The sequence below is a fragment of the Aythya ferina genome (genome assembly GCF_964211825.1).
Source record: "Aythya ferina genome assembly, chromosome: 15".
Classification (NCBI taxonomy): domain Eukaryota; kingdom Metazoa; phylum Chordata; class Aves; order Anseriformes; family Anatidae; genus Aythya; species Aythya ferina.
This window is the reverse complement of record NC_140314.1, coordinates 17,198,546-17,214,805: the sequence shown is the minus strand read 5'-3', so window position 1 is coordinate 17,214,805 and position 16,260 is coordinate 17,198,546. Positions and strand designations below refer to the sequence as shown.

Here is a 16,260-nt window from a genome sequence, read left to right as displayed (position 1 = left end):
TATCATTTTTGAATCCCTAGTAGATAAAATAAATGCATGTTAAAGAAATTTCAATCTGTAATTCATCAGCATTCATGAAAATCTGTAAAATGAATGGCAAATGTCAAGAGCAGAGGCAGTAACTGACCTTTCTGTTACTGTATGTGTGTGTTAGCTTAGATAGCTCTGAAGGTAGGATCCTGTTTATATTTAAATTTGCTTCACTTGTTTTCCAGTTTAGTGTGCAAGCCATGGAAAAGCAGATGAATTACAGAACCCAACTGCAGCACTCGCGCAGCTCTCAGGGTTATTTGCAGAACAGCACCAACTTTAAGGTGCAGTATGATGACTGCATGCCATTTTTGGCTGGACCGCAATGGAAAGATGTATCCAGAAATGGCCTGAAGAAGTGGGAAGGTGAAGTACCACAAACGATTTCCAGTCTGTGCTTAGAAAAGCATACATGCAATGTTACAGCTGGGATTTTATGAGGTCGTCACATATGGGTGTAACAGAGTCTTTGAAATATTGGTTGAACAAGGCAGACACTGGAGGTTATCTTGACAAGCTTTCTGCTCAAAGCAGGACTGTTTTTAACAGCATATCACATCTGCTGTGGCTTTGTCTAGCTCACTTTCCAAAATCTCCACCTTTCCCCAGCCTAGCTGACTTAACCTCTTCCAGCAGTTCCTGAGACTCTCAATGTGCAATTTGTGGCCATTGTTCTTGTATTGTATGCCTGTGTTGAAGGGTTTGTGTTTCTCATTTTTGCCATTTGACTTCAAGTTAGCCGTAGGCAGCTATCAGATCTGCCCCACCCCTTTGCCAGTCTAAACAAGCCCAGTTGCCTCCCTTTTTGTCACAGGTCTTGTCTCTAGGCATTTTATCATCAGAACAGCCCTCTGTTCTGTCCTGTCTGATTTCTCACTGTCTGCCTGGCTCTCGGTGGTCCAAAGCTAGGTTCAGTGTTGTAGGCAGGGCTTCTCTGGAGCTTTGCAGAGGGGAATAACTCTGTTTGATAACCATGCTCCTAATGTAGACTCGTATTATCCTAGTAGCTTTTGACTGAGATAACTGACCAAGATGTGAGACGTTTTATTCATTTATTTTTTATTATCAACTTGCTTTAGAAATAGTGATCAGATTTGTAAATACATTAGAAAGTGGGACACTGAGATGAATACTAATGGTATATCTTAAGCTGTAAATTAAACACCTGTGTATGCATATGGATGTATTTTTAAAATCACATTTCTTTTTGGCCTTTGATTCATAAAGTACAGCAGGGAATAGGCCTTTATTATTATAAGCTATATTTTACATTTTTGGACTTCTTTCTCAAATAGAGATTAAATTACCTGTAGCATGCCAAGAATCAATTTTCTGATATTTAGTGCTTAAAATTGATTGAATGACACTACTATTTTATGCTTCAGTGGATTACATGCTATTCAAATCAGGGCAATGATCAGCTCAGTGAGTAGATATGCTATTGAGATGCATTTTTTGAAGCTAGTATATACTCTGTGTGCCAAAACTTGGATCCTTATTACTGCGAAACAACTAGCTTGATACAGTGGATTAATTATTAACTGTTGTGCTTTTCTGCTTGTTAAAGTGAAATGAACTAAGGTCAAATTAATTCTGAAGTCTTAAACCTGGAGATTACTTTGTGAGTGACTGTTATAAACGTGCATTTCTGAACTATATTGCAGTGGGTAAATGGCATAATTTGATAAATAACCAGTGAAATTTCAAAAGTGAGTTTTCAGCACCTTGTCAGATACAAACATTCTGAGCTGTCTGGAAACTAGTTTCCAAAATAGCCTACCAATCTTGTTCAAAATGTATGTATTGCAGGATTTAATTACTATGTTGGCTTGTGTTGAAACAACTTTGATAAAAGCCATTATTGTAATTGTGTGAATAATAGCTACAGAATTACAGTTCAAGTAAAGATTCTACATATTGTTGCAGGTCATGCAGTAGAACACTTTTCTGGAGTAATTTAAGTACCAAGTTCCATAAATTTCCATTCTTGTAAACGGTGCTGTGTGTTAAACTATGTAGTATGTTACATTAGTGCAGGACATTCATTTAACTATGTAGCATCCAGAGATTTTGACAACTCTGAAGCGAATAGTAGCATTCAGTCTCATTCCAGAAACCCAGCTTCTTGTCAGCTTTGTTGCAGAATTAGAAGCCAGGTAGCTTGAAATCTTACATTTCTGCCACCTTTAATTTATATATTCCTTCCAGGAGAATTAAGTATGGACACCCCATGGCTATATCTGCATGCAGCTCACAAAATACATCAGCCTCAGCATTATGTTTATTTATTGACTATGGAACTGACAACTGGCAAAGTTCTCTCCATTAAGAATCTTGTAGTGGAACTATCCTGTAAAGATCAAGGCAATGAAAAGGAGGGGAAATTTCACATTTACACACCAGCAACCATATACCTACAGGTAAGTAACATGATGTTTCCTATAGTGTAAAGCTTTGATGATGCAGCTTTGTGATGGGTACCTAACTGAACTGTCATCATACTGGAATAACACTGGCTCAGCTTTTTATATGAAGTAGCTTGTTTGAGAAACTAATCCACTATGTGCCAATTTATAAAAGAGCATCTAGAAAAGCCGATGTTCATCTGTTTCTTATGCTGGAATGACATGCTATTCTTTCTCTGGGGGCAGGCAAATCAAAACAGCCAGGGTTTCTCTGCTGTCTTTGAAAATGTTAGGGCCACTATCTCTGCCTCTATTTGGAATGGAAGTCCATTTATTCCTGCACAAAGCCCAAATATTTCATGTCAGAATTCTACCTAGGAGTGTACAAACAACCGTAACTATTTTTAAGTTCTCTCTCCTCTCCTTTACTCCAAGAAAATGAAAGGTTATTTCTTTTGTTGTGACTCAGGGTGAATTCAGTCTCCCATAATTCTGTGTGAGAATTTTCTCTAGTAAGTTCTCAATCTTCAGTCTTTTTCATAGGAATTCTTCCACTTTCTGTGAAAGGATTAGATATCCCTTGGGTGGAATCAGTCTGCCCTGAATCTATGGATTCTAAGCTTCTTCGTAACTTATTTTCAACTCTGCCGTGCAATGGAGATTTAAAAAACCAATTTCATCACCAGCTGATTAACAAATATGGTTAACCTTTGTCACTATGCAAGGTGTAGATTTGCCTTGGGGAAGCTTCGTTATTTCCATTGAGGTGGTCCTTATCTGTCTCTGTCTCTGTGAAAAGAGAGTCTAGAGTTTTTGCCTTTCTTCCAGATATTCACAGTGGATTCTAAATCTTTAGTTTGGTTTATCCTTAAGGTTTTCCTTTATTTTGAACTGCAGCTTTCCCTTGTTAGATCACTGATGGTTTAGGCACAGTGAAGAAGATTGTGAGAAACATTCTTCAATGAGAAAGGAAAAAAAGTGTTCATCAACTATTTTCTTTCCAACTACTTAGCTTTCTGTCTCTCCCTTGCTTGTGGGGATAAAATAATTTTTGAGATCTTTATGGAAATTCAGATTATTTGGATAATGGAAAAGCTGATGCACTATTTCTAATAGTTATTGTAATGAGCTTCTCCAAGACAATGCATTCTTTTCAGCTCTGGCCTGTGATGCTGGCACAATAGGATTTTCTGTCTCAACTTAGCCTGACTAGTATGTTCCCCTTTATTTTTAGGCCTCCACATTTAATCGTCTTGAGAGAAACGTTCTGCACAGCTATACTGAAATGGTATCTCTGTGGAATCAGCTTGTGAAGAATGAGATTCATTTGGAGAATAATGAAAAAGACAAATTTCTTTGCTTTAAGATAAAGAGCAAAAAACAGGATTTTAACTTCACAGCCATCTATCAGAATCTGCCAATGGTAAGACAAAAAAGTACAAACGTACAAAGGTAATTTCTCTGACCCAGTGCTGTGTTTTTCAGGTCTGCCACTTTCCCCAAATATGTCTTTGCTTTGTGTTGAAGGTTAAACACTTCCAGTGCTCCTTCTTTTTCATCTGTTTTGACAACCTGCAATGTAAAGCTATATTTAAAAACAAAACCAACCAGCCATACCCCACCCTCCAATGTCATCCCCCACAACAGTTTTGAGTCCTATGCACCTATCTGGGATGCCAATCACAGACAGAAGGGCAGGGAGGAGAGAGCAAAAAGATATAATATGACTAGAAATAGAGCTATAGATGTGATTGCCTACATTCTTACATTTTGATACAAATGGCAGGTATGGAAGATTATACTGTCATAGGGAATCAGCATATTTTGCCTATGAGTGTGCATAGTAACAGCCTTGGGTTATATGTCATTCAAGCCTCTGCATCCTTTCCAATTTATGATAATGCTTAAAATCATGTTTGCTTTGCTTGGTTCCTACAACATGGGAAACGTATGCAATAGTTTGTCTCCAAAGAGGAGTAATACATTAGTAAGGATGTTTGTCGTCTGACACACAGAGTGGTTTACTATTAATGTCACTTTTATTCTTATGTGAATTGCGATCAGGATTTAAAGTGGTACAGAAAGGGGATGTTCTGTGAAATGATAGTCTCACTGCAGCCTATTAAGCTGTGTGGTTTCTGTTTTGGTGTTCCTGAATATGAATACAGTGAATCTAATGCAATTATCCTTTTCTCTCCTGGTGTCATGATTTGACTGCAGCCTATGAAGACAAACTTCTCTGTGAAGGCTGTATGGACAGATTACAATAGTCTGCCTAAAATTCTTCAGTTTGGAAGTCAGATAGAAGAACTGAAGAAGGAGAAGATGCTCGATCAAAAACGTGGAACAGGTGGAACAGTTTATTTCAGGTTCAGTAGTTTCATTCCTATCTCCGAAGAAAATTTTGGCCTACACTTAATGTGTATCTTGATGCCCTTGGGAAAAAGTTCTGGGCTTTACATGATGAATGTGTCACATGCACAAAGCCTTAAGTCTTTCCCATCTGTCTCTGCACTTTCTTGAGCACACTGCCTCCATGGGCTAGTTATTTGCATCCACTTAGCTTTCACACCCTTTCTTGAAGTGGTTGAGAATAAAGTCATCAAGGGAAACAGGCAGTTTGTGCTGACAGTGTGTTTGTTGGCAAATTTATTAGACTTAGAGCCTTCTTTAATGAAAATGTCAGAATTCACGGTGTCCAAATGTCCAAGGGGTGAGAAGATCCAAAATCTAGATCTGATCCCCTGTGCCATTCAGATATGGTAGGAATAATAGAAGCATTCTAAAACCAAATATTTCCCTCTTAAGACACATAACAAATAGTCTTATTTATGTTTTAGAAAGTATTTCAATTTGGTGGTGAGAATGATTGCACTGCATCTAGACATTGGCTGTTTCCGAAGTTTCTCTTATTTTCGAACTCATTATCGAAACACAGATTGAAGCCTCTGGTAAAAATGTATTGTCAAACCTCAGAAATCTGTATCATCGCTAGAGATATCTCAGCTTTCTTAAGGCATAGTAGGGTCAATCGAAGTGCACAGGCTCCCTTAGGAACCGCTGTGCATCTTGGAAATAACTTCATATATGTATATACGTATATAAATAAAAAATGAGAAATGTCTTTTCAGTGACAGAAAAAGTATAGAAATGAAAAATGAGAAGGTATACCAGACATCCAGAATGTATAAAGGCAGTCCAATATCTGATTATAAAAGTTAATGCATTTTTCCAAGACTTCCAACTAAGTAAATGGTGAGAAATATTTAAGAAAGTCCATAAAATGTTGCACTAAAGTAGTAAATTGAACTATATATTGGCTGAACATCTGTTGCATAGAATTCTTGGCATGCAGTTATTGTTTCTACAGAAAGCATGAAGAGTGTTTGATAGTGGATACGTTGAAAGCTGCCCTAAGCTTTTGGACACTGGACCTGTTTGAAATGAAGTCTTGACCATGCAGTTTTATAAAACATATGTACTAGTACGCATGTCAGAATTTTAGCTCATCCTCTCACCTGGTCTTCCAAGCCTTTCCTGAATCCAGGCTGGAAATTCTATCAGAAATTCTGGTAAATGGGTATAGTTTGTATGAAGTTGTAATTACACTCGAAGAATGTTTCAGAGGTCCTGGCTGCATGTGTTTTGCTTCTGTATCTGACAGACTGATGGCATCTGCAACTGAAGATTTGGGAATTCTAGTTGAATTTTGCATGATTTCTCACTGTGGCTGTCCATTAAGGTCTTATATGGTTTGTTCATTCCTTGTTGTCCACCAGGCATCCTTTTAAACTGCCGATTTTGCAGACCTTTTTTCTGCAGGAGACATTTACTGTTGACAAACAGCAAAAGCACTACTTTTTGGAAACAAAAGTTTTGATAAATGGTCTGGAGGAATCAATTCAAACTCTCATACTTGGCTACCAACCTGAAACCCCCTATGTGAGTTATATAAGATTTTTTCTTCTTCTGGTATGCTGGAAAAAGCCAGCAAGTAAGTGATTTAATGTACATATCTTAATATCTTATGTGCCTTCTATTTTCTCTTTTTCTTTTTTTTTTTTTTTTTTTTTCTAGATTTGTGCTGGCTTAGCTCATCCTTATAACTACAGCTTGTTCCCCAGAGATGTTGAAATATGCATTTTAACTCGTAGTCACCAACCTGTGAGTAAAATTACCATTAAATTTCATTTTGAAAGAGAGATTGATCACCTCTCTCTATAGATTACCAGTTTATTGTCCGTTTAGACCAAATTTGCTATAGGTCTCTAGTCACTCACCAAGTAAATGCTGTATGCAAAAAATTCATAGCACAATGATGTGCTTTGTGGCTGACTAATACAGTGTTTCATATAATAATATATAATGGTTTGTATGGTAATATATAATAATCCCTAATATAATCTTTCAGAATGAATTTTAAGTATAAATATCATTATAATTAAAAAGTGCAGGGAAAGAAGGGATTCTAGTCCATATCTAGGTGTATCTGTTGATCTTTCTTAACAAATGCTTTTTTTTTTCTTTTTCCTATTTTTTGCTCATTTTTCATTCTGTGCAACAATGTAATAGCTTTAAACTGCAATGATTTCTCTCATCTTTCATAATAAGTAGGGTTAATACCTGATATTAATACAATACTAATACAATTCACTTATTCACATTCTTAACACATAGGTGAAGCACGAGGTTGAGACTACCTTGAAAGTCAACAAGCAAGATGTTCTCAGCTTTCTGGGAAGATACCAGGACAAATCCAGTGACATAGACTTCAGATATGTGAATATGATGCACTCATTCCAGGTATTGATGCTGAAACTGGCCTTCCTCCTTTCCAAAGAACAATGTTGGTTCTCCATGTTGGTTTTATTTATGGCACTTTAATTTTCATGTCTTGGTGGCTCTTTTACTGCATTGTCTTTAGAATTTTAATTGTTTTATGCGTGTAAGAATCCTAGTTCAATAAAGGTCAGGCTCTGACAAATGCTCCTTGGTGTGTAACAGCTGATCATTAAATTATAATCCCTGTCAAATATGTCTTGTAAGAAACACAACGAGTATTTGTTTTCATGTGTTTTTTGATGCGTTTGATTTATTTTTCTGTGCCTTTGGGTAAAATTGATGGAAAAAAAATTATATACACATTAGCTTATACTCATCCTCCACTTCATGCTAAAACTTTAGATGGCAAATCTCTTGAAGCAGTTGCAGTAATTATGCATTTTACTTTGTCAAATAGCTTGAGTATCCACAAGCAATGGGCCTAAGTGGGGAGCTATTTTCTAGGCAGACCAATCCAGAACATTTTGACTACAGGGTGAACATAAAAGCGATCATCAACAAGACTGTGTCTTCACAGGTCAGTTCCCTATTTACTACAGTCTCCTTGCATGAACTTTCGGGCAAACAAATTATTCAATTTAATTTTTTAATCCCTCTGACTGAAGTATTTTAATGGGTTCATGAGACTATCAAACCTTGTTTCTGCCTACAGTCTTATTTCTCAGAATGGTGTTTTAGTATGATTTCATTATGTTGTTGGTGTTTTTTATATGAGATTCTTAATGACCTGTTCTCGATTTTCTCTATGCATAGGCCCAAGCAGCACTGAAGAGTTGTGATGAAAACAAGCTCAATGGCTCTCTTTACCTTCATTTTAATGGAGGGGATGTGCTGATGCTGGAAGTTGATATGAACAAAGAAAATAGGAAGAATGCTAGAGGTGTTGAACTGAGGGCTTTTCTCCACCAAGCAATCCTTACAAGCCCTGAATCAGTACAGCTCCAGCTCATGTGCAAAATGTTTCCATCGAGGTAGAAAAATCACAATCTTGGTTAATAGAGGAGCTGAACTGTGTTCTGTGATAAATATCTAAATGTAACTATCTTCATATAGCTGCAGTGTAAGCCACTGCCATTTCATGCAGTAGTCCTGTTAGTGAAACACTCTTTTTTTAAAGAATTGGTAAAGGAAAAAATTCAATCTATACAGTTTTCAGTCACTGACCAATGAAATGAATATTACTTTGCTGACACGTAGTTCAATTCTATCCAACAAGTAGATTTTTGTTAAAGTTTTATTTGTTATCAGTCTTTTAAGAGGGTTCAACCTTTTGGGAAGGCTCTCTAACACTCTGCAAATAGGATTGTCTCACCTTAAGGTATACTGTGTAGTATACTTGATTCCAGAAAGTCAGATATTTCAGTGGACAGCTTGAAAGAAATTTGCAAATTGTGTCTGTTTTGTACTTGAAACACTGAAAACTGAGCTTCTTGTTTTTCCAGATTTCCCTAAAAAGTTGTGCTATGTTTCTCCAACACTGTTCAGCTCAGGGCTAAGATGCAAAGAAACGATTGTTGGTTCATTTACCAACCCCAGATGTTAGTGGCTGTTATGGTTTAACCCAGCCGGCAGCTAAGTACCGCACATCCGTTGGTCACCCTTCCCCCTCCCTCTCTGGGATGGGGGAGAGAAACGGGAAAGTAAAACCTATGAGTTGAGATGAAGACAGTTTATTAAGACAGGAAAATAATAATAACAGTAATAATAATAGTACTACTAATAAAGTGTATGAAACAAGTGATGAACAATGCAATTGCTCACCACCCGCTGACCGATGTCCAGCCTATCCCTGAGCAACCGGCCCCCCCACCCCAGCCAGCTAGCCCTATATATTGTTTAGCGTGATGCCAGATGGTATAGAATACCCCTTTGGCCACTTTGGGTCAGCTGTCCTGGGTCTGTCCCCTCCCAGCTCCTACTGCGCCCGCAGCCTGCCCGCTGGCAGGACAGAGCAAGAAGCTGAGGAGTCCTTGGCTTAGTGTAAGCACTGCTCTGCAACAATTAAAACGTCAGTGCGTTTTTAACACTTCTCTCATCCTAATCCAAAACATAGCACCCTACCAGCTACTAGGAGGAAAATTAACTCTATCCTAGCTGAAACCAGGACACAGGACAGTGGCATTTCAAATTATTGTTAATGCCGAATTCTCAATGATGAGCTTTATAATTCTGTTTCTAAATCGGCATTGAAGGGAGATTTCATGTTGTGGCAGAGATTAATTTATTTCCAACTCTATCTAATTCTGTCCAACTCTATCTACTCCTTCAATCTGACAATCTTTGAGACTCTATTGAGTATTTTTTTAATACCAAATTAAACATCTGGTAAATATCATGTACTATTCCAAATATCATGTACTATTCCAATGCATCTGACTCACTGATTCACAACACTGGAGCAAATTGCCCAGAAAGTCTGCAGAGTCTCCTTTGTTGGATATATTTAAAACCTGACCTTACACAGACCAGAGCACCCCACTCTTGTCAATCCTGCTTTGAACAGGGTAGGGGTGATGATCATGAAATAAGCATTATAATGGGACCTTACTGGCAGTTTTATCTCCGTCTTTTTAGACTTCTGATATCTTCTGTGATAAAATTTAATGAGAATGGGCTTCATGTGGGAGCCCATTTCATGGGAGCCAGACAGCAGAAAGTTGGTTTTGTCTTGTCCCTAAATGGAAGAGTCCAACACACGTTTTCTGGATTCAAGACTATACCTCATCTCCTTTCTCTGAATGGATTACTAAAGCACAAAAACAACATTCACGATGGTGTGTTCTTACTTTGTGTTTTGCTGCAGCTATCCAAGACAACTTCTTAAAATATTTCTTACTGAACTGCATTTGATGCAGAGAGTATTTAACAATCAAAATGAACTATTGGTCGTTGAGTTGAAACTACTTCTGAGTGAATTCACATAGATGCAGTTGCATTTTTTTTTGTTTTATAATTTTCATATTTTTGTTAATTGAAGGAAGTGGGAGGCATCCTTCCTATGCAGTCCTTCTGAATCACAGAGGGAGACAGACTTGGGACCCTTACTCTTCCGAATGGTTCATGGATGCAATAGGGCACTGCAGAGTTCCAGAGGGATTGTCTAGCTTGGAGGCACACGAGTAGCCTTTGTGATAGGTCACAGTCCCTGTGTAAGTTTTCCCTCAGAGAGCACTGCAGTGTAGTCTGTGGCCTAAAGGGTCAAGGAATTGATGAATAAAAAGAAATGGTTGTCAGAAGTACCATTATGTAATTTGTTTTAAACACAGACACTTCTATTAGTAGATAAACTCTCTCTCAAGAATAAACTGATTTGCTACCTGGATTCGGGTAAATTATCTATTAAATGAATTTTCATTGATTATACTTCCTTCTGATATTAAATAAATGGTTAAGATGTTGCTCGTCAAATCCTGGTTACTTCTGTCCCAAAGGGCACCTCTCTCCATTAATCATTTCTGTTCATTACAGGTAACATCAATTTGATGATCAACAATGCACTGTATGGATTCCATCTCGGGAGCAGAAATGTGTTTGGGAATGTCACCATACGCAATATCATTTTCACTATGTTTCAGAATGGTAGTCAGGCAATCCCAGTGGAAGCAAAACTGAAAGGACACCTGGAGCTGAGTAAAGAGATGAAAAGAGGTCTAGTTAGCTTCCACATGGATGAGAAGGCCCTTTTTGTAGATTTTTCCAAAGTCATAAGTCATGGACACAATAGAGTCTCTGGGACTTTCACACATAATATCAGCTCTTTAAACAATGCAGGTATGAAGAAATCTCTGACTTGATGGTGTGATGTAACAAGATGTGAAGGTGGGCTTGTCTAAATGTATGCAGATCTGTAGAAGTAGATGAGATTCATTTGTTCACACCAGAATAAAGTTTGATTCACTCTTGATTTAGCAACATTCTTTTTCATGTTAAGAATATACAATAATATGTGTAAAAGAATGCATTTGAACTGCTTCAGAGTAAATTATTTCTCATTTGTACATCTGTATACCTGCATGCTGATCCATTCCTCTAAGCATATTTTTACGCCTGCTTTGGCTCGGGCCACAGTTGAAACACCGAATGCCATTGAATAAATCACCCAGTAAACTGTTTCAAGTGTTGTTTAATAAATCATTTATTAAAAAAAAAATATCGTTTACTTCTATAGTGCATGCCACATTTTAATTTAATAATCCTTTTTTTAAATATGATTTTTATATGGTAGGTAATGTCCTTTCTTACTGTAAATATCAGAAAGCGCAGCTAACTGGAGGATAGCACTTGACAAATCTGTTTCTTTTTATGAAAACTGCTAACTTTCTTAATACAGTTTTTCAGTACAATGACAACCCAGCATTGTTGATTTTGTTTCCTTCCCTGTCATCTGATTGCCCTCAGATGGCGTTCTCACCATGATATATGAACACGGAACAGGAAATCACACCATTACTGTAGTCCTGCAGAGTGGCAGTGAAAATTTCCACTGTACTTGGAGGTCACAGGCTGTCCACAGAACCTCCTAAATCCCATCTGTCTGTGAGCTTAAAGCACAACGTCACAAAGATAAAGAAATATGGGATCCCTTTTATTGTGGAAGCTGCTGGCTATTATGAGGTAAGAAAAGTTCAGCCTATTATTATTTAATTTCTGGCAGAACCATTTCTAATAACTGGAGTTTATTCCTGTGCACATTATTCGAAACACATCTGCATTTTTGAGATGTACTAAGTTAATATGCGAAACAAAGGTGCCTGTATGGTTTCTTGTCATACAGCGTACCTGTTGCCTGACGTTTTGGATCTGAATATAGACTAAAAGAGATTTTACATTCACGTCTGATTTCAGTGTAGTGCCTTGCTACTACAAGGAGTATTGTACAACAGGAGTATTGTCCAATTTGATTTTTCCCCTAAAACTGGGAAGAGAACAGGGAGGCATTAATGTATGTAGCTGTCAAGTAATTGTCAACAAACCTAGCAGTGCATTGTGTCCTGTAATGGGATTTATCTAATACTGTTGTAATCCTTTGGATGTTGCTGAAGAGAGGAAGAGTGCTTAGCATTTCTTTCCATTTGGAAATTTCTATCCACAGGAACATCACAGATCATATTTCATGGTACAGTGTTGCTTGTCTACTCTTTTGTCTATCTGCATTTCTGCTATAAATCTGTGAACTATCTGTGAAATTATAGCTCTCTTGTATCTCAGATTATCCTTCCATAAAATAAAAAAAATAAAAAAGTTCAAATATTTTTCTTGTTCTTATGTATGCTGAAAAGCTCAAGTCACTGCTAAAGTTTGTGGAGAGTTCAGCCACTGTGGTACAATGAGCCACAGAGTTGTGCAGAGGAAGAATTCTATACCAATGCCCCTGGCCCTGCTAACCAGTAATTTCACTGGTTTCATCAGGTATGCCTTAGGACTCAAATCTTCCTCTGTACTCAATGCTCTCAGTATGTTTTAAAGCCTGAAGGCATCATTGGCACACAGCATTCAGAAGGTGTAGTATGACAGGAAAATCTCTCTTTGAAATGAAACCGTGTTCAAGAATTTGTACTAGTATTTTGCCGGTGCTGCTGCCCTGACACAGGCTATCATGTTTAAGCATCATGAAACAGACTCTGCCTTTGCCAATTGTTGCTGGGATGTTATTTGTTTCTTCCCATGATTTGGTTCCTTTTGTGCTTAGAATTTCACCACAGATTGCTGCATTGATAACAACCACCATAGAGACAGAACAGCTCAAAATTGAAATAGAGATGAAAACCACTGGCAGTGCCATGGAAATTTCTCTTTCACTTCATCACGATGTGGGAGGACTGATTAACATCGTTCCATGTATACTACAGGCAAGCAGACATCCTGCTATGTGGTGTATTTGATCTAGCTTTCTGTTGTGTGTCAACTATTTGAATTTGTATCATGAGAACAAGCTAGCAGGTCAGAAGAGAGGGTGAATTTTGTCAAACAAAGCCACCACAGAAAGCTTAAGAGTTGTTTGAAAACATGCCTTTTGCTGCTAAGTAAAATGTGGTGGATGACAAAAGTATTAATGTAATGAAATCAGAATGGGCATATATCCAAAAGGGTGCTTGCCCAAGGCCAGTTATATGCAGCCCCATCTTGATAAAGCAGAGTTTTCAGGTGGATCACTTGACTGTTTGTGGGTGTGGTGGTGCTGCCAGAATGTCAGGTGCTGTCAGGTGGTGATGGCAGAATGAATAATAATAGCAGTAGTTTTCACACAGCCAACAGCACTTCCCAAGGAACTCACTTTCTACATTTGGAACACTGAACATCTATTTGTGACAGTGCTACTTCCCATGCTGCAGATAAGAAATACCACGATCTCCTGCTAAAATTGAAAATCAGAGTACTAAAAAATAGTTCAGTCTAGCCAGTAGTGGTTTCCTATTGCTTGAAGATATATTTCTGTCTTTATCTATACTGATAATATTTTGGTATGATAATGTAAAACTAAAGGTGTGGTTTTTCCTTAGATCCACTAAATTGTTTCTTTTTGGAGATTTAAAAACTTTAATCTTAAAGCTATGCTTTAACATATTCATGCTTTTTATTCTGAAAGCTGCCTTTTTCCTCATTCCTTTCTATTTCAGATCTCTCTGCTTTTCTCCATGCTCTGAATGTGCTTTGTTGATATGCCAACAGGTTATTTGCAGCGGAGAATCTAACAAACAGGTTTCTGGCCTTTGCAATGGAGAGATTGCATTTCACCATTTTGAGGTACTGGATTCATTCATAAACTGCGGTCAACTACATCTTCTTGTAACTACCAGTAAGGGAATCTAAATGCTGGAAGGTGTCAGAGATGTAGAACTGTAGCTGGAAGTTTGACACACACATTAAGATATTCTTAGTTCCTTAATATTGACAGGTTCATACAGATCAGATTACTTGTCCATCAAAAACTGAGTAAGTCCATGGGGAGGTTTGCACTCAGTTTCATGCACTCTTGCGGAATGCAGCATATTTGGTTTTACTCTGTTGTTGAGCAGCCAAGCTGAAATGAAAGGAACAAGGGAGAATAGGAGACACAAGCTGAGGATTTCATAGTTTACTTCTTACTCTTTCTGCTCTTTCTTACTAATAATTTGTTTGTGAAAGTCCCTATGATACTTGAACTGTTACAAAAAGATACACTTTATAATCTGACATTTTCTTAAGAATGTGTTAAAAATGTCTCCTGTGACTGATGTTATATAAGATTGTTTGTCTCTATAAAGATAGTAATCATAGTGATGGAGATTGCCATGTTTCTTCTAATGGCAAAAAAAGACAAATGCATTTCAATTCTGCCCTCATGTAACATGGGTCCCATCTACATAGCACTACTCATTCCTGCTGAGGTCTGGGGGAATAGAACACATTCTCACATTGCTAAAGCTGTATTTGTTTATAGTAAAAACAGAAGTAATTATAACAAAAACAATAGTAGATGATTTTTCTCATACTAATAATTGTTTGAACAGGCTTCTTTCCTTTCCTTTCCTTTCCTTTCCTTTCCTTTCCTTTCCTTTCCTTTCCTTTCCTTTCCTTTCCTTTCCTTTCCTTTCCTTTCCTTTCCTTTCCTTTCCTTTCCTTTCCTTTCCTTTCCTTTCCTTTCCTTTCCTTTCCTTTCCTTTCCTTTCCTTTCCTTTCCTTTCCTTTCCTTTCCTTTCCTTTCCTTTCCTTTCTTTCTGTTATTGTTATTGTGGAACTCTAACTAAAGGTTTTTGGCCTTTTCTCCATTTGTTTAGGTACTTATGAATATGTAGGGTGAGTACCAGTATGTTGGCAGGGTAGTGGGGAAATAGTTCTCTTTTAGTAACATGTACCTTTTAAAAAAATATATGACCTAACAGGAAAACAAATTTGACAACATTTTTTTTGGTAATTTTTCAGAATCCAACAAGGGTTTCACTGAATGGGTCGATGATTACCAGCGACTTTAGTGTCATCATCTTTGGACGCATTTCCTTTAATGACATGTTTGCCTGCCTGCAACTTCATGCCAGCACTAACATCCAGCCTCATTTGGAAATTGACTTCTAGCATTCCTTGCCTCAGCTTCAATCTCTGGGTATTTCCAAAGAGAATCAAATGAAACTGTCAGCTATCAGAAGTGACAAATATAAGGGGATGCTTGATGTCATCTTCGGGCCTTGCAGTTTCAAACCTGATGGAGAAGTGAGCCTGACAAACAATGAAACAGAAATAGAATGGATACTTACTTTTACAAACAAGTGTGTCAGCCTAGAGGTAAGCATCAATTGTTTTCTGTATGGTGTTATAACCGCTCTATTTCAAACCATCAGGAATTACAGAGAACTCTCTCCTGATACAGGAGTATCTTTAATGACAGTTTTGGTCATTAAAGTAGTTCTGGTACAGCACTGAGTGTGAGTGCTTGCAGAGGGAGTGTATTTAAAGTTGAGAATTTAGGGTAGTACAATGGCAGATGTTATTGCTGTTGCAATAAGATAGTTGCTTAATTGTAGCTTTTTAATTAAAATAAACTCTTGTTTTGAAATCTAATGAAAATCATGTACTTAAAATTCTGGAGGCTTTCTTTGGGGTTATGAACTTTTCCTTCTACAGTATTTCTTAAGAGGATGTTTTAGCTTTTTTTTTTTTTTTTTTTTTTTTTTTTTTTTTTTTTTTTTTTTTTTTTTCTCCCATTCTGTTTATTTTGGGGGTAATTTCTGATTTCTCTGTGAAAACAGCTGTCTTGTATGGTCCTTTCCAAAAGCATATTGGTTCAGAAAGAAGAAATGCTTTCTGATTAATTAGTAGGACAGTTTTTTAAATTTATTTGCTTTAAATAGTGTCATCTTTTCTGTTGCAGAGAATGGGACTGCCACATGCTGTAGCCTTTGGGGGCTCATTTCAACAGAACACCTGCAATATTGACTTGTTGATGAACCTCCAGTATGATGGCAAAACAGTTGATGTGCAGATGGATACTTCCTGCAAAAACAAATAT

The 16,260-nt window shown here is 37.4% G+C and overlaps 1 protein-coding gene across 1 annotated transcript in view; it reads left to right on the top strand.

The window, feature by feature from the left end:
• The window catches only part of LOC311445303 (uncharacterized protein), a 21,334-nt gene extending 5,074 nt beyond the window's left edge, over window positions 1-16,260 (top strand). Inside the window, exons 5-17 of the mRNA XM_084537279.1 lie at window positions 216-396; window positions 2,239-2,450; window positions 3,670-3,858; window positions 4,656-4,804; window positions 6,215-6,377; window positions 6,513-6,599; window positions 7,113-7,238; window positions 7,675-7,794; window positions 10,853-11,048; window positions 11,676-11,891; window positions 13,947-14,021; window positions 15,180-15,536; window positions 16,123-16,260. Coding sequence (XP_084393405.1) covers window positions 216-396; window positions 2,239-2,450; window positions 3,670-3,858; window positions 4,656-4,804; window positions 6,215-6,377; window positions 6,513-6,599; window positions 7,113-7,238; window positions 7,675-7,794; window positions 10,853-11,048; window positions 11,676-11,800 — 1,548 coding nt within the window. The 3' untranslated portion in view covers window positions 11,801-11,891; window positions 13,947-14,021; window positions 15,180-15,536; window positions 16,123-16,260. The remainder of the gene's footprint in view (window positions 1-215; window positions 397-2,238; window positions 2,451-3,669; window positions 3,859-4,655; window positions 4,805-6,214; window positions 6,378-6,512; window positions 6,600-7,112; window positions 7,239-7,674; window positions 7,795-10,852; window positions 11,049-11,675; window positions 11,892-13,946; window positions 14,022-15,179; window positions 15,537-16,122) is intronic.